General features: G+C 38.3%; 2 protein-coding genes across 2 annotated transcripts in view; both read right to left on the bottom strand.

Moving 5' to 3' along the window:
* akap12b (A kinase (PRKA) anchor protein 12b) overlaps nucleotides 1-11,447 on the bottom strand; it is a 47,492-nt gene extending 36,045 nt beyond the window's left edge. The window contains exon 1 of the mRNA XM_067572354.1: nucleotides 11,124-11,447. Within this exon, the coding sequence (XP_067428455.1) occupies nucleotides 11,124-11,252 (129 nt within the window). The 5' untranslated portion in view covers nucleotides 11,253-11,447. The remainder of the gene's footprint in view (nucleotides 1-11,123) is intronic.
* A 5,226-nt stretch (nucleotides 11,448-16,673) lies between these two features.
* The window catches only part of mthfd1l (methylenetetrahydrofolate dehydrogenase (NADP+ dependent) 1 like), a 43,750-nt gene continuing 40,904 nt past the window's right edge, over nucleotides 16,674-19,519 (bottom strand). The window contains exons 27-28 of the mRNA XM_067571842.1: nucleotides 18,206-18,322; nucleotides 16,674-17,946 (exon numbers count right to left, since the gene is read on the bottom strand). Of these exons, the coding sequence (XP_067427943.1) occupies nucleotides 18,233-18,322 (90 nt within the window). The 3' untranslated portion in view covers nucleotides 16,674-17,946; nucleotides 18,206-18,232. The remainder of the gene's footprint in view (nucleotides 17,947-18,205; nucleotides 18,323-19,519) is intronic.

The raw sequence follows: 19,519 nt of genomic DNA, 5'->3' as shown, positions 1-19,519 counted from the left end.
AGTTTGCACAAAAATTAGTGCAGCTTTAAAGCAAAGGAGCAGATGTCAGCTGGACGAGAGGAATTTCAGAAGAAATTTGATGTCATATATTATTATGTATCATATTATTTCTCACATGTTGCTGGGTGCCATTCGACTCGCTGCTCTCTTAACACAGTTAAAAGAGACATGTGAAAGAAATCAGATTTAAAAGGAGGTCTGTTTTCTAGCCAGAAAACAGCCGACTCCTCATAGTTGTTCTCTTCATCTCATTACTTTCATTTGTCTGCTTAACAGAGCAGGAACAGTATATGGACTTGAGTCTGCTGATGTAATTACGTAGTCTAAAAAAAGGGGGCACAGCTTAATCACAAACAAGCACATGTCAAGTCATGGTGGCTTGTTGTCTTGCTAAATCATGGAGAACTGTCAAATGCAACGTGGAAAAATTATTTGTCGTATAGTATGATGAAATATTGTAGGTCTGCTTATGGAACAAGTTCATGTAAAAAAGGTTAGGTCTTGCTCATGGAGGAGGTAAACTGTACGATTATATTTCACTCCCCATTCCAATAAAGCGGTGAGCAGTTTAAAACAACACTTCCATTTGGCTCAAATGAGTAAGCAGTGACCACCTGATTCACTGTGCTGTATGTTTCTAATTATCCTGATACAGCAGTGGGCATCATAAGACACCACTTACAATTAAAGAGTCCCAATGCAACAGTATACACAGGTCATGATTTGTGACGAAAGTGCAGTTAGTCATGACTCTACCAATTACAGTAGGAATCTGTTTCGTCTACAACAGGATCAAGTATCATAATAAATATCAGGGGTCCCACAAGGCAATCCTGTTTCATAAAGATTTTATGAAGAACTTTGACACCAGAGACCGGGGTCAGCTACTGAAAAAAAAAAAGATGGAAAAAGTAAACACATCTTGTCTGGTGCTTAAAGCCTGTGTCAACTTTTTACAACACCAGGATCTCTTTGTAACATTAACTAAGTGCTTTCAGTTGCATAATATATAACCATAAGAACATTAATCATGCTTTTATTGCCACTAACGGATAAAGTAGAGAAAGCAAATTAAAATACGTTGACAGTGAATGCTTTGCAGATACAATCAATATGAACATTTTGCCACTTTGCAGATGCAGCACATTAATTAAAAATGTTTTTGCTGTTGCAATTTAGCAACATATAAATATTATGTTTAGGATACATACTGTTAGTTTTATACACATCTCAGTGGTCAAATAAGTATTCAGATACTTGAGTACATGTACTCGGTTACTTTCCGCCACTGCTCTTTTTATTCCCAGGTCGATGGGTTTTACTATTATTGGACAGGGATTGTGATATACGAGTTGTGAGCTTGGTCAATATAGTAAATCTCAGGCTGCACTTCAGCTGCACAGATTAGAGAGGCAACACCGCCCCACATGAGTGTACTAACCAAGTGAGCAGCTGCATCGAAGCCATGATTCACCATTTGTCCTTCAAATGCCCCAAGTCCCACCAGCACTGAAGACACACCAGTACAAACACACACACACACACACACACACACACACACACACACACACACACACACACAACATGACCTCACACATCTTCCACTGTGCTCTATGAGGCAGTTAGTGCTGCATCAGGACCAAAGCTGATGAAAAATGGATGTGCAAAAAAAGAGCAAAAGAGAGGAAGGCGGCAACCAAAGGTGAACAAGTGCAAGAGAGAGTGAGTGAGGGGTGAGGGAATGAGAGCCACACTATTTATAACACCACCTTTTTTTAAACTTACTTCTTAGATCCATAAAAAATATTTGATGGAGCCTTCTAAGACTTAGGGTCCAAACAACATAGAAAGACATGCTCTGACACTAAAGCATGTCGTTGTTCAAATGCTTGAAATGGCATAAGTTTAAGTTTTCCTGACAACTTGCTTGGTCATATGAATAATGACTGTGAAGAGCAAAGCCAGAGGTAGCGTAAATGTGCTATGCTGCAAAGTGTTTGGCTTCACTGCAGACTGCTGTTTGCATCCTATCTCCTTCCAACAATCAGCACTGGTTTCATTTAACTATGGTCACAATCTTTATCTAACCTTCACCAATCAGTTTTAGATGATTAAACTTAACCTAATCCACAACGGTTTCAGATCAGTGTTGTAACTGTGAAAAATCATTAAAAAACAATGTCATCCTGCTGATAGGAGCCTTAGATCAAGAAACACTTGTATGGGCTGTTTTGGAAGACTGTGACACACATATATTTGTAGTTTAGGTGTATCATGTGTTATTGTACAATGACACATCATAAATTTTAGTCATGTATAGACATGTAAATTAGTGAGGTGGGATCTAAAGAGTACGATTTTGTTTCAGCACTTTGGATCTCAAACAAAATGGAGTAACCTGGTGCATCTCCACTCACGTGGAAAGAGAGATGAGAGATGAATCATGGACCAAAAAGAGGAGAGGGCGAAAGAGAGGCACTGTGGAGGAAAGATGGGTGAACGGGTGCACAGATGATGTAATGGAGGTAGCGGAGAGGTTATTTGAGCGCAGTGCTGCAGTGGAGGAGCCAGAACAGACGTAAATACATTTTTAAAACAGTGAACTGTGCAAAAAACGATGATAAATTCATGCCACAGCTCTAACTTACAGACATCAATAAGAAAGTGAACACCTGTATGTGAATATCACAGCCTGGCTCTATATTGTGGCAAAAAAGGGAAGTCACACAGGTATTCTATATTACAAAAGCAAATTTATTTAAAACAAAGTACTCAGAACAAACCAAAATAACAAATTGGTGTGGTTAGTCTGTAAGATCAGTGATGTAGGGATTGGATGAGTGCATGATGTATGGGTGGTGTAGGGGAGAGAAGAGAGAGTCTGAACTAGCAGCTTCTCTGGCTGTATATATGCGTGTCCCATCCCACTAATCAGCCCTCCGGTACCCGCCCCAGCAAACAGAGCACAGCAGCAGCAGAGGGGTCGTCACACTGAAGCTCCTAAAATCAACCAACCATCCACTGATTCATACACAGATCATTGGTCAAATATGAGCAACCTAAACTATTCAGAGCATTCTTTGTGAGATATGTATTATATTGCAATCAGATGTTGTGCATGATCACAATCTAATTATACAAAGACAGATAACCTCATTTATTTAAAATGCTGTAATGTAGTTTCTTCAGGCTAATATCAAACAATTATTTGATTTGGAGGAACTTTGAGTGCTCTTAGCTAACTTTGCTTTTGCATGCGGACAAAAAAACTGGTGAAGGATTAAAGGGAACATATCATGCTTTTTGTGATTTTCTGTTATTTCTATACTGTTATGATGTCGGATGTCTGTGTTAAACATGGTTAAAGGTCCAAAACTTGAGGTGAACATATGTAAAAATGCTGCCTCCATAGCCTTTGTTGCTAAGGTTAGAGACAGGAGCTGTAACTGTAACTGTAAATAATGCAAAGATATTCCAGTAGAGCCCCAGAATAAAAATATAGACCTGGAAATGTGCATGTCAGAGAAAGACAGCAAAAGAAAGCTGATATGGCACAGTCTCCCAATCATGACTGACTGGAACAGAGTGGCTGTAAGTCTCTGTGGAGTGATGATGTGTCAATAAGACGCCATCACTCAACAAGACAATGCTTCTCAATCAGGAAAACTCCTCCTAACATCTCCATCATCACTACTGCCAACAAGAAGCACTGATACTGTATGATTACGTTGTGTTTGTGAATCTAAAGTTGTAACTTCTAAATTGAATAAAATACCATTTTCCAATTTGTGTTAACCAAATTCAGGCCTCAATATGAGCATGGCTCCACAACAATCATGTCACTATTTGAAACAGTCCACTTCTTTTTTATCATCTCTTTGGCATAAAGTGTACCCATTTCTTCATGTGTTTTTATGTTTTTTTAAGAAAAGTACACTCAGAGTCAAGTGAAAGTGAATTTATGACACTGAATTATCAACGCACTCAATCACAGTGTCTTAAACCGGTTGCCAAGCTTAGATGAAGCAAAAATATCTACTTGAAATCCATTGTTACAGTTTGCAGGTCTGTGTTAGTTGTGGACAGCTGAACCAATTAGTGATTTTTTTCCTTTGTTCAATTTGAAGAAGTTTTAAAGGCCTGAAGATGTAAAAATTATCAAATATTTCACATCAAATAAAAGAGAGATAAAAGGAAATTCTGAGGAATATAACATTATTTTTTGCAGCAGAAATATGTTTATTCTGCTACTCTGCAACTGCAATCTACAGTCACGTCAATCATCCTCAGATTTACATTGCAACCAATAACAGATGTCCTGACACACAGGCTGGGAACAACTACATTAAACCACAGAGGATTTTGACTGTAATATGATCATCACACTGCATACACTGCAGAGTCATGGGAAACATTTCTGAATGACACAGCTTTTATGATCTTGTAAATGTCCTCTCATTTCTGGACTTAACTCAGTTATTTGGTGGAAAGACGAACAAACTTATTTCAGTTCTGCCGCACTGTAAACAATTTAATGGATAAATGAGCTGGAAAAATGGGCTGGGAACAATGCACAGGCGCTGTAATAAACAAAAACAAGCACAAAAAAAAGAAGCATTGACATTATGTAACTTTTTTTTTTTTTGTTGATGCCATTTCGGGGTTTGACATTGTCCTGCGGACTCATTATTAGATCAAATAATTTGAGTGAACTCAAATTTGTTGGATAGAGGAATAAAAGAGCTCTGGTTTTTCACATCCTCGGTACACACTTTTTTCACTGTAATGGAGCTGGCAGTGAATCTGAGAGATGGAAGATACAGCACTGGGCTGTGGGACAGACTAATTAACAGAAAGCCACTTCCTGTTTCTCCTCTACTAAAATGAGAGAGAAGAATCATACATTTAATTTGATTTACTTTTTTAGAGCAAAACAATCACCATGGAAAATTTACTATAGTTGACAGTGTGACGGTAAATTATCTTAATTATATAATATTTCATTAAGTCATATTTGGTTAAGCAATCAGTTTGATGTTTTGGAGCATTTTTGAGTTTCCTTTCCAGTTTTGTGACTGCAGATGTGTAAAAAATCATGATAAGAACGCTTTTACTGTCAAAGATGATAAGAAATGAAAGTTCATGGCTGTTCATTATCATTACTCATAAAAAAAAAAAAACTGGTGAGGCAACAGTTTGCACAATGCAGTTACAGTTTGGGAGTTTGCCTTTACATTTGGGGATGGAAAACTCCCTCATGCTTAAATTGCATTCCTCTGATTTAATACAATTTCTCATGTCCTTGCATGTGTGGAATAGTACAGAATAACCTTTGTCTGTTGACTTTCTGTTCTGACTCCATTAATTGAATTACTTCTGACACACAGTGAAAGATGTTTTGGTTTCCACAATGAAGATAAACCTCTGGAGAAGGAAACTTAGCACACATGTCTGTCAGATCTCACTGTCAGAAGATGCAAACTAACATTCCCTAAACAGAATTTACCAGTTTAGTTTTGCTTAAGCTTGTAATCAGTTTTAAGCAGATTTGTCTAATTTAGACTGATTATCAGATTAGCTTCAGCTGAATTTAAGAAGCAATTTTTACACATCACTTTACACATTTATGTTTACACATTTCTTGACGGCCAGTATGGACTGAATACTTACAGCGAACAAAAAGTCATTTGTTGTACATATGGACATGTCATGTTAGGAAAGACTTGAAAAAATGCAAACCTTTCCTTTAAACAATATTTTCTTTGAGTTGCAGTTGTTTCTCTGGATGTACAATGTGTTATTATATCAGTGGTGTTTACAGCAGCTGATGTTTTCTCTGCATGATATGCAGAATATACAGGTGAAAAGTGCATTTTGAGTGGAAATGACTGATTGAATGAAAGTAAACAAGGAAGTTAGCTACATCAAATACATTTTTACTTTTACTCTTTTTTTTAGATAGAATAGATTTGTTTGTAAGCCCTCTGATAGTAAGACAAATAGGCCTCATACCTTCACTTTCTACACTCACACTTATAAACACACTCTGAGTTTGCTCTTTTCTTTTTACGAGAGCCCATTTTCACCCAACCTCTGTCATCAGTGTCCTTTTAAAATCAGGCAGGAGGGAGGACTAAGGGAACAATCGGCTGATTCATCTGACTTTATGTCACGCTGGCGGGTCCCCCTCTAACTCTCTTTCTTTCTCAAACTCTTTTTTTTTCTCTCTCTCTCTGGACTCCACACCCGTCCCCTCTGCCCTTGCCCACCCAAAATGCTGCTCCACCCCCTCCCCTGTTGGTTTCTTCCTCTTGTTTTGGGCCGGTGCACACAGGGGCCCCCGGCTTGTCCCTGTCCCAGCCCATCCTCAATGGATCCTCTGTTTGACCCCTCCCCCCCCCCCCCCACTCTGTCTCTCTCTCTCTGCTAAACAGGATAATCAGAGCCACAGCAGCGTCTGATCAGCCGCAGCTCATTATACAGGAACGTATGAGCCTTAATCAGCACACATTACATTATGTAACATGATGTTGGATGATTGGAGTCACCTGCTGCTGCTATTGTGATGGGTGAAGGATCATGGAGGACATGTGATGCAAGTCTCATGTCTGTCTAGGTGGTTACTTGTAATGTGTTTGCTATTGTTCATTTGGGAGTTAGTGTAGATGTGTATGACCACACTGATATATACCGCAGTTTCACATCAGTAACAGCGAATTTACAGAAAGCTCTTCTCTAGCTGGGGTGCAGAAAAGAGAAGTGGATTAGGAAACTAAGGTGGAGCCCCCTGTTAGACACATCCACTCTGCAAATTATACATGTTGGTCATGTTTAAAAATTAGTAATTTTTCTGCATGTTATTCTGTTAAAACTCCTGCAAGATTTTCAGCTTAAAGAGCAATTTAAAACATTGAAAACCTTATTTTTTTATTGATCTCCAGTCGTGTAACTTCTCACCTTGCTGCAGTGATGTAGAGGTGTACTCCGAGGTGTGTTAGTACACAGTGACATCACAGCTGGGTGCAGGTACATGTGCAAAAGAGCACATAGAAACTTGAAACGTTCAACCAGAGAGGGCAGTGAAACACTACTTTTCAGCCTGGTGTTCAGTTACTCTTTAACTGTGAATAATTACTGTTGTACTGCCAGTCGGACAAATTTAGCATCGGACATGCAAACCAATCACAAGGGATCTCAGACTCTGAACAACAATCCACATTAGCTTTCCTGCTAATGTGGAAATGTCCTTATCTAACTTACAAACATGAATACATGTCTTGTCCTGCACTTTAGCCACCAAACAAACGTATGCCAGGAGAAAGTGCACAGCTAACATCAGTTAGCAGGCTAGATAGCTGATTAGCCGCTCAACTGCAGCATATTAAACAATATGTAAACATATCTGCAAATGTCACTTTGGTCTGGTTAGACACTGGTTTGGTCGTTGCTCAAAATCCCTGTTAGCGACACGCTGTCTGTCCATGACTTGTAGCTACAGCAGCTTGTATACAGTGTAACACCAGTAGCCTGCCAGCTAATGTTAATCAAACAAGCCCCCGACAACCCTCTAGCCAGCTGAGACAAAAATTCTCCCAAAAGACTTTTTTTTTTCAAATTCATTCTAATAATTTTATTATTAACAATACATTTAAAAAACATGTTGACATCATTTTTGACTGCAAAGAGGGATGATTAAATGTGATTTCAGTTGGACTTTAAAGGTAAGCTTACATTACAACTTTGTGATCATGATTAAGTAAATAATTATTCTATCATGCGCAATCACCTTGTTTAGTACATTTCACTTCAAAACTATAACGTTGCTCTCACAGACAATAGTACACAGGCAACAACATAGCGGTGGTGGGAAAAAGCTACATTTTTGGGATGAAAACATTCTCAAATATTCAGATGAGCTGATTTTGTGGCATTAACAAAATGATTCCTGTACTGTAGATTGCGACAACATAACCTTCCTGGAAGCAACTCTGCAATCCGTGTAAACACCTACGTGTATCATGACCTTCATCTGATTATTTTGATAACACTTCTGAGGTTGTTGGAGACAGTGAGGTATGAGGAAGGCGGGTCACTGGTGGTGGTGGTGGAGAGAGAAGCATTGCTAAAATTCCTCTGTGGAGTGAGGAGGATATTTATTGACTGTGTATCAAGCAGGAAGACTCCATCCGCTTCAACCAAGCACACACTGTCACCATCCAAAACACACGCAAACACACACACACACACACTTCCCCCCACTTCCTTCCATTTCCATGTAAAATCAGTGTAATCTCTGTTTACCATTCAATCTAAATAAATGGTTTCCAAATCACTGTTTTCATCTTAGACAAAAAAGTCTTTCTTATATCCTCCATTTTGTAATGTGTGAGGAATAAAACACTTTGTGCTACAGACAAGGTCATGGTCTTCTTCTGTGTTTCATAACAAACTTTACAGATTTGCAAGTACAAAATAGGAGCTATTTGAACATTTAAGATTTTTCCTCACTTTTCAGGATTGTTGACAGCAGTTATAAGTATTAATGTGCATGGAAAATGCGGTGTCATGGATGTGTTTTACAAAATATGTAAACCAAACGTGCTTGACATCATATAATATTTCATAATTTCATGTCATCTTCATATCCTTAGTCATCATATGTCCATAAACCAGTCTGATCGTGAGCTTCTTAGCTACCAAACAGAACAATAATAAACTTCCGCGAGACAAATAATCTCACGTTGTAAAGCCATTCCAACTTGTCATGTCGAAATTAGATCACATTCAAATTTGCGTCACTGATTTTACTCAATTTAGCCAAGAAGATTCAAGCAATGATTCAATAGTGGCTTGGGCAATTTATGTACTTCTCATATTTCTACAAATGAAGTAAAGTGATCCGATATTTCCCCGTACTTCCAGTCCTTTTGGCTACTGATCACCTGTTTTTATTGATGTGGAATGAGTGTGAGTACAATAACAAACAATATGAGCCTGGCTAGTATCAAAGCTGCCAGCAGCCAAGGACAGTGCAGGCATTGTGACCAGCAATGTGCTACACGGAGAGACGTCTTGTCAAAGGTACGGGCACATGAAGTGTATCAGCTGGAATCACAAAGCACAATAGACACACTAAAGTCAGATGAGCACTTTTGAAACGTTTCATATCATACATTCCAATGTCACGAGTGAAATACGAATGAAAACACCGCCGCCACGATGATACCTGTGATAACAGCTCAAGACTTAACAAAACATCCGACCGCCACACAGATGATGTCAAGTCACTGGAGAACAATTGTACAAACACGCCGGCATGTGAAAACAGGAGCAAACAAGACACATTCTTGAGAATTAAACAAGAATGAGCAAACGTATGATTGAAATCTTTACCAAACGTTATACCCTTTCTCTCTCTTAACCTTCGTCTCAGCGTCATTTGACCTTTGTGTTGACCTTTCAGGAAGACAGACTGGCCACAAAATGTGACCTGTTGACCTCTTGCCTATAAAAAAAGTCAATAAATCCAATAGATTATATGAGGCGTGAATAGAGCAGGTGGTGAAACATACATAGTCATTAGCAGGCGCTTTCCAAATATTCACTCACACAATGCTGAGCAATTTACACACAGCTAAGAGTGCCGAGTCTGCAAGATACCTCTGACGATGACAGCCGGACCTTGACACGCACTGCACGGCCGCACAAATGAAGAAGGCGTTAACTTTTAAAAAGAAGAGTTCAGTTGTATTTTCATTAACATGTGGAGTTATAGCATAGCACAAGAGTTAATCAAGCCTACAGCACATTTATTATCTGGCATTAACTACAACAAAGTGTCAATGCTCACAGTGCTGAACTTCAACAACAGACTTAAATGGGACTTTAATGGGAGGAAAAAAGTTCATGCTTATAGGCTGCAAAGTGGGCTTTCTCTCCAAGTAGGTTGCCATTGTATTTTTATTAATTATTCATTAATGGTTTTGGAGTCATGAGGTCTAGAGAATCCTGAATGATACACATCAGCACAGGATGGGACAAAAAAACAAAAACTAATAATGACGATTATATTATGAAGCTGAAAGGTTAGACCTTATTCTGTCTGCTTTGAATGGTGAGTTTATGGTGACTTTTGTGAAATCATGTCTCTCATGTTTCATTTTCACATTTCTTTCCTATTATTTTACTAGATTTTGTCTATTTTCTGATGTGTACTTGAAGCCACAGTTTAGTTTCTCTCCACATCTGTTATAACTATATGTGTTCAATTATTTTTTATCTTGACTTTTGTGTTTTTGGATTTTATTTACTTTTTATTTCTTGTTTTTAATGTGAAGCACTCTATAACTTTGTTATGGTGCCATATAAATAACATATTACTATCTTATTATGTTATTATTATTATGTATTTTTAATTTGTCTAAATTTGCTGCCAAACATTTTTAACTTTTCTACCTTTGTGCAGGTAAAAGAAACAGAAATCTGCCAATTAAGATGATATTTATAAAGAATCCTTTCTGAAATGTTGTAGAGGATTACTATATTTTAATTCAAGTCGAAAAGCTAAGGATATTTCGATCTCTTTGGGGGAAAACAACATGAAAAGTGCAGGATGTGAGCCTGTTATTATTAGTGTGTCACACTCTTATTCAATCATCCATCACTGCTCTCTTCAAGAGCTCCAAAGACCATCAAAAGAAATGAATATGTGTTGGTTCGTGATCCACAGTGTTGATGACTAACACCCTGAACGCAGGTGGTCTGTTTGGTTATAAATCTGGACTGTTTTATTACTGCGGGACTGCAGACACCTCGACCCATTACTCAGCAAAAACAGCATCGGAGGCGCATGGAGGCTGCAGCGCGCTACTGATGCACACAGAGTGGGACACATAAGGGAGAGAAGGGGGAGGGGGGGACGACAGGTATGTTTGCAAACACACAGGTAAGCGGATATAAAAGAATTAAAGTGAGGAGCGTTACAGCAGACAGTAGGAAGCAGGATAAACGTCCCTACATCATCCAGACTGTCTCACTGCGCTCTCGGCTCTGTGCCTACTGCGCAGGGAGGTGTGGTGAGCAGTGACAGGGACCAAAAAGGTGTCAGTAGGTAAAGACTGTACCTTGCTGTCGAGGACGCTGCCTCCCTCCTGGAGCACCTTCACCTCCGCACTAAGCTCCCCGGCTGAGGCTGAGGCTGAGGCATCCTCCTGGCTCTTCACGTCCCGCTGCACTGAGCTCTCTGCTCCCATGGCGAACAAACACAGAGGTGGACACTTCTTGTCTTTGGTTATGTTCAATTTAAAGCAAAAAAAAAAAAAAACTACCCCGAGTCAACCACGAAGATAACACACACAACTGGGTTACAGAAGCTGGTATCCAAACGCGTCCGAATTACGAGCTCTACAGTGCAGCTCCGCCCCGGGGTGGCCTGGATCTGGAGTGATGAAATGTGAGGACCAGCAAACTGTTTTAGGACACCCCCTCCTCCTCCTCCTCCTCCAACCTCCCACACCTCCCGTCACTATCACATGGGGCTCCGGTGCGCCGCGGCACGCCTTGCAGCAGCAGCAGCGGCAGCAGCAGAGACGCTGCTGATGGAGGACAGACGACAGCGCGACAGAGGTGAGAGAAGAGGATGACGGTTAATAAATGAAATGAAGGCTTTATAGCCTCTGGAAATGTTTATCCATCCTCTGTAGAAATTAAATCTATCCCAAGAGATTGCTAAATTAAATTAGAGCTGTTGATGTAAAACACACATCACATCACAAATCAGGGAATCGTCATAGCAAAACCTGCACAAGTCCATGGGGGAAAATTTGGAGTTTTATACCATAGGAATGATTAAAAAAAAAAACTGAAAAAAACTACAAATATTTATTTACACTTATTTTCGTTGTATACGATTTTATACTTTTCCTGCACTAAATTTTAAATGGAAATATTTTTGCTCCACCACATTTGTCTGATGGTTGTAGTTTTAGCAGAACACGTTTTATTTTTACATGCAAGACACCGAATAAAATGTAATACATTGTTAGAGTTTAAAGTACCCAGATATTTTGTAAAGGAATGGTAAATGCATTGATATAAACTATAGCACTGTTGATACTGAATTTTTGAGGCCAATAGGAATAATACTATTTGAGAGTTTACAAAATACAATATATCTGCTGATTGTCTTTTTTTCATAAACCACAATGTGTACTGATAACGATATATTGGTCCATAGTCATTTTTAAAAACATAAACAATCTTGATATGGATCCTTCAGTCAGTTTTTCCCCAACTCTGACCATTATACATACTGAGTGGGACATTTTTTAGTTGAAAAACAAACTTGTCAGTGGTTCCTGGTGAGCAAATTATGTAATGGTGACACTATTTCTAAATGACCACAAACATCCTTGTGGGGCTTTCTGGTGGGTGTATGACATGTAACTATGATGTTCCCAACTGGGAACATTCGTCAAATATAACACACCGTCTCTATGAAGATGAAGGTAGATGAAGGAAAAAAAATGCCACAGAAAATTTTTTGAAAAGTCTTTTGAGAAGTGTATAAACATGTAAACTGATGCCAGTGTATGTACAATAAGTTAATATGGGTCGATATATAAAAACTACTTTTACTAAAACGTTATCAAACTTATTCTACCACTGCAACAACTCTTGGCTCTCTGTCAGGAAAAATGTGCTTTGAAATGTAAATTTGCTTGGGTTTAAAATGGTTTCTGTGTGCATTTTGTGGTAATATTGTGAGGTAGTTTCATATCAGAGAAAGAGATAGAGATAGAGAGAGAGAGCTACTGTTTCCTTCCTGTGGTTCAATCATATGAACTCCCATCTGACTTCTCAATACTTAAATCGTCATAGTTTATCCACTTGGATTTTTCAAGTGAATTTACAGTGAAGTTCAAGATGGTATCTCACATTTCATGTTAATCAGCCGCATAACTCAAATGTATGGTCAAGAATGTAATTATAATCTAGTTAAGAGTCTCTAATCTAATTTTTCTCCAACATACAAACCGCACAAAAACAGGATATGCATCATCCTTGTTTGTATAGATTGATTTTTACTGTACTGACAGCGCCTCCTGAAGTGTGTTAGTGTAGAGCAACGCTGCCTCGCTGATGGGGAGATGATGTTTGTTTAAATGTTAATTGCAGGTTGAGCCATGTGCCATTTTCTTTGGAATTTTAGAACGCACAAATTACAGCCCCAACGCTCAAAGCCAAGTTCACACAGGCCTAGACGGAGGGTCGCTGCAGCTGAACCACAACCAAAACACACGGCACAACAACACAAACAAACACTTTGAGCAGAGAAACACAGTATAGAAAAATGAAAATAAGGTAGAATACATTCTGTGGTTTATGTCTGTCTTGTGGTTTGTGGTGACTTGTGAGCTGAGATTAAACAGTATGAAATAAAGGCAAATCAGAGGTCATTTTATTTAGTCTGGGGTAAAAAAAAAAAAAGTTATTTGTAATTTGAACAGATGGCAAAAACCTGAAGAAATAACACTTTCTGAAGCACACTGAAGCAGAGCTATGGATTTTAAAATTAGGACTTCAGATCTGACTTGAACTTGACTTCTTTTGACATTTAACAAACTTGAAACTTGAGCACTTGAAGACATCACTGAGACATTTAAGTCTCATGTTTTAACCTGATAAAATCTCAAAACAATAAGAAATAAATACGACTGCGGCTGGCAGGCCTTACATAAACACCTCAAATATTTAATTAATAAACATATGGATTAAAATGTCTAGGTCTCATATGTAAAAAAAACAATATTAACACAGCTTTGAATCATGTATGGCAACACTTAGCGAGAAATTGTACTTTTATATGAAGATGATACCCTAATTTACATGAGAGTATGTCATTAATAACCAACAAGATTTCAAATCCTAAAATCATTCAAATTTGGCAACGAATACAAATGATGCCAATGCAAATGTCACCCGCAGGTTCTTCTATGGATTTGTAATTTTTCCACAAAAACGTAAATTTTGTTACAAACATGTTGCGAGGCAGCCTGTCTCTATGTCTCTATGAGGAACCAGTGACTGTAGCTGTAAAACTACTTTCAACTTCCCGAAACAACTGTCATCACAGAGTCCATCAGCATTTTAAGCATTTTGTTTTTTAGTTGCATTATTAAAAGGTTCAAGTTGTTTGATTGTAAGGAAAAACATATATTGCCCTGTCTAGCAGCCAAAGAACAGAAACAATGGTTGGATCCCCTTTCCTCAACTATCCACATTTAAACGTCAAACACAGAAAATGTAGACAATTAGACATTTGAGACAGAAGATGCAACTTTGTCATAACAGTCATTCCTTTAGTTGGACTTCTGTAACACACAACTTGCCTCAAAATAATGTTTTAGAGTCTTGTTAACCACAGTTTAAAAATTATAATTACATATTGCAGGTCTTGCAATAATCATGACGTGATTTCTCATCACCTTTGTGATACTGAATCATGTCAGACTACCAAAGCAGCATTCTGTCAATACATGATTCAGTAAGTAGTACATACAGGCTGCTCATGTTGTAAAACCACAGAATGACTTCACACTCGTGTCGACAAGAGAGAGTGAGCCAAGACTGAAACCCTCATTACAGTTATACACAGATAGATGTGTTAGTGAATGACCTTCAGCATGTCAGGCCGATCCGCAGAAGTGCTGATGTCATCTGAAAGAGGAGGGTGGGGGATGGGGGAAGGAGTTTCTCATTAAAGTGAAAGCCTTACCGGATATGTCATAGTCTCCGCTCAATAAAACAATAATTTAAGGGCATATTAAAAAGGCGTGCTCTCACACACACATACACACACACACACACTTACTTACAGGAGGGGTAACATTCACAAACAGTCTCTTTCACTGTTTCATGCTTGTTCTATGGAAAATGGGAATCTACTCCAGGGATTTTGTCCAAATACAACTGACCTACTTCTTTTCTGCTGACCACTGGCACTGATGTATAGATCTGACTATATTTGGAAAGCAGTGATTATTGCTCTGCTTCGATGTGAGAGGATGAGCAGAGAGAGAAAGAGATAGAGATATGAGAAGTAACAGCCATCCAAACAATACAGAATTATAAAATCTGAACATATTTGGCGTCTCTGAGACTGAGAGAATCTCCAACTTTTAGACACAAGAGACTGTTTCACTGCATTGCTACAGTTTGCAGATGGATAACAGGTATCTTTGTGGAAACAGTTGATACTAGAAATGAATATTTTTGTAAAATTGCAACAGTGAAATGTTGGCAAGCTTCGTGTTTTTCAGAGACAGAGAGAGTTGAAGAATGTGGCCCTGAGGGTTGATGTCTGGCGTGGGCACCGAGCAACGGCTCGCCCAGACACAGCAGGAGGTCGTCACATACTCTCATACTTGGTCAAAAACAGCAAATTAAGGGTTTTGCTCCAAAACAAGGTGGGTACTATTTCAAAAAAGAGCCGCTATATTTGCATAATTATTGCTGGACAGAATTGTGACATGTGATGTGAAACAGATGTTGCCAAAAACAACACTGGCTTTAAAAAACTGTAAAATGAAAGCATCTGTGTTTCTGAAATGTTGCTGCAACTAGCATATTTTTCTCTAAAATGAATATCAAACACTCTAAGGTGATATTTTTCAAAATAGTGCAACACTTGTGCAATACCAAAGTCATAATGATGAAATATTATCAGGTCTAAGGGTCTCTTGACCAGACAGGAATGTGACTCCTAGAAGTGGAGCTTAAAATCTAAAGTTTAATGAACTTCAAGGAAATGACAAACATCTTCATCATTTATCCAGAGATCATCTGAGCTGTTTTCCAGCACTTACACTTACTAGAGACGTTTAAAGGGACCTGTCCTTGGTACTGAAATTAGCCAGTCTATTAAATTTGAGTGCTAAAAGACGAAAGCTTAAACAACTGGAAGCTTTGGCAGATTGAGTCAGAAGATCGACATAAACAACTCCATCTTAAAGCTGGGATTTTCCAGCACATTACAAAGCCATGACGAAGACCCCTCCTCATCAACACCATGTCTTCAAATCTGTCATCAGCTCAAAACAAGAGGGTTCAGTCTTTCCCTCTCTCTCTCTCTCTCTCTCTCTCACACACACACACACACAGCAAATATGCCGTTTGAGCACTACTGTATAAATGAGTGCATTCCTGCAGCCTTGACTGTAGTTAAAGTGCCAGATCCTGCCTGGTGAACACAGAGAATAACAGACTAAGCAGGTGTGGAATGCCAGCTATGACAGAAACACACATGTGCACACATGTACGTTGGCTTCATGTTGCAAACCCAAACACCTCATAATGACAGATGCTGCACCCTGGGGTGTTGCTGGGGGGCCCGATGGTTGGCTTTCAGGCACGCTTCTGACACAGGGATCTTCCCCCGTGGGTGTAGAGCAGCAGTTGTGTAGAAAAACAGGAGAAAATGTTGAAAACATGTAAAGTTTTAATGTGTGAGTATGGTAAGAAAGAGAAAAGAGGAAGTTTTGAGACAAAAATAGGTTCGTGTCGAGGCGTCTCCTTAGAGAACCAAAAGACAACAGGAAGAGAGTGTATGCCTCCAAACAACAGATGGGCTGAGCCACAAGTCAGCTGCTGGGTGTGAAAACACAAACACACAGTTTTGGAGTCAATAAAAGGAGTTTGTTTTTTTTAATGAAAGGCACACACTTTTGACCAAAACGTTTTACATACAACTGTTGTTACTGAGAATACAGCAGTGTGTAACAGTTTTTGGTTACATTTGAATATAATGTTCAGTTTAAACTTTGAAATGTTGAGTGTAACTGAAGCTATGGTTGAAGTATTAATTTACAATGTTATTTCTGTCATTAAATCACCTCATCATAGACACTGGATGTTACTCACATTGATATCAGGTAATAAAAACTGGTTGTCAAAGTGGACAGCTTGCATTTCAAGACTGTTACATTCATCATTCTGGATGGAAACCAGCCACAACCTGAGCGTGAGCAATGGAAAGAGGTGAAAAAGGACAACAACAACAACAAAAGTTATGTATAGAAATGTAAACACAGGTTTTAATGGCAGAGGTGGACCACCTCCATAAATATCACAAAAGAAATGTGTAAACCTTTATGAAATGAAAAATTAATCTTCAAAAGATAAGAAAAAAAGGCATCAGGATGTGGGTGTCTTACTACCTCTGTTAAACTGTTTCGGAGGGAAAACCCTGAAATACAGTCACATAACACAAATAACAGGCATTTCAGGCTGGGTATGTAGCATACATAGTTATCTCGTCACATAATAATACTTTAACAATATATCAGAAGGGGTTTAGAAGTGATCAGTGTTACTTGATGGCTGTAGTGATTTTAATTTAAACAGCAGTATAACAGTAAAATTCAGCAGTATCCAGCAGGACACTAACATTTACATTAATACCATAATGGCTGTTTGTGCGTACATCAACAATTTAGTTAATAAATACACAAGCTGAACCCATTTCAATTAAAAAGCTTAAGACATGTATAAAATCAGCACCATTATAAGACATTTGAGTAATTTTTTTTCACAAATAAGAAAGGCTCAAGTTGAGGAAAACATTAAAATAAAATCAAAATGGTTCAAAGACTCTTCCGTACATAAAACACATTGTATGGAGAGGTCAAAGGCATACAGGTTAAATGTGATATGGCTGTAAGAGGTCATCTTTGGCATATTACACATATGTGCAAATACAGCATAAAGATAATGCTTTAGTTGTTTTGTTGTTGTTTTTTTTTTTAACCAGGACATATTACTGTGATGTTGGGAGAGATTGAACTTGCTGGAAAGAGAAAGAAAGCATTTCCTGTCAAAGGTGCAGGGGATGGATGAGTCTGATAGTGCACGCATGGAGCTGAAGGTCCTGAGGACACAGCAATGAGCCTGGGAGAGAAAAAACAACATGATGAATTAAACTGTGTGCATGAGTAAGAGAGGGTGTAGCCTCATAGACTGAGGCCTTGGCACTGAGTCAGTGAGATAGTAAACTGAAAACTCCAGGGAGGAAATAAACGTCTCATGTAACAAATTATATAGACAATGACTGCTTCTAAAGTATTTATAATGATACACTGCATGCTCCTTTATGACTGGAATGGCGTATTTAATGGAGTACTTTATGATGATGTATATGTGATAATACCTATGAGAATATCTTATGAGAGCGTGCTCAGAAGAGTCCAGTGATCTCCTCTGTGACCGGGTCGAGGTCAATGTCATAGAAACAGGGTCGAGTTGGCAGGCCGGGCATGGTGCTCATCTGAAAGAGAGATGAAAGTAGAGGGTAAGAACTTTACAGCAAGAAAAAAAAAAAAAAAAACGGAAGAAATTAAATCAAGCTGTAATCCATTATGCATTTGGCTGAATATTTTGAAGGGTCAAAATCCCTGAGCAAAATATTTTCTGATTTGAAACTCTGCTCAAATGTGACTTATTACAAGAGGAATTTTGCACACGAGACCAAAATTTCTACTCAACAAATTCCTTAGATTATAAAACATGACATTTGACAGAGCCTTCTTGTGCTACACTTTATCCTTTTTTAGTGGGACTGTACTGTGTACTGATATGTTTGATCATCATGTTTTTTTCATATCTTGAATAAAAGTGAAAACTGTGACTCTCACACTCACGTCTCTCTTACTGCTGGTATATTAATGAACTACTTCTTGGTTTGAACATTTAGACGTTCAGGTTGTTTACAGAAAACATTAAGATTGAAACCGTGTAAATATATGAACCAGGAGTACATGAGAATATCCAGCTAAAAGGACATTTGATAAACAAAAAATATAAAAAATGTTATTATGATATTTGCTTGACAAATTACTCTGAAATAAATCAATGCACACAGCAAGACAGCAAGGAATACAGCTGATACATTTTTTACAGCTCTATTGTAAAACAAAGCCTTCTTTATTTAATATTGTATCTTCAAGTCTGCGCTCTAAATGAGAATGTACAAAATAACTATAAAACTAACAATTTACTTTTTTAAACGACTGTTACATTAAATGAACTGATCTGTACTGAGAAACGAATTTTAGCAGCTGATTCATATTTTTTGTCGTCATTTTGTCTTTGAAATTCTCATAAAAATGTTATTAAACACAGAATCAAATAACAAGGAATGATTACAATCTCGATAATAACTAAGACATCATATTAAAACCTTCACCACAACACAGCTGTTCTATACAAAACGAGAACCTACGAAGATTTTGTAAAACTTGCGTAAACTTGACACAATAAGATCAACCCCAGCCAGTTCAATGACTATAATCTAGACTCATTTAACTCCAGGCAGACGGATGATCAATGTGCTGCCAACCTCCACTTTAGCAATGATGACTTCAGCTCGAATCAATGGTTGCTTTGTTCTCATCATGCTCAAAATATAGATAACAAAAGGCTGCTTCACAGATGTGAGACAGACAAAAACAGAGATGAGGGGCTC

This window comes from Thunnus thynnus, chromosome 18 (genome assembly GCF_963924715.1).
Source record: "Thunnus thynnus chromosome 18, fThuThy2.1, whole genome shotgun sequence".
In the NCBI taxonomy this organism is placed as follows: Eukaryota; Metazoa; Chordata; class Actinopteri; order Scombriformes; family Scombridae; genus Thunnus; species Thunnus thynnus.
This window is presented reverse-complemented; position numbering and strand designations above follow the sequence as displayed.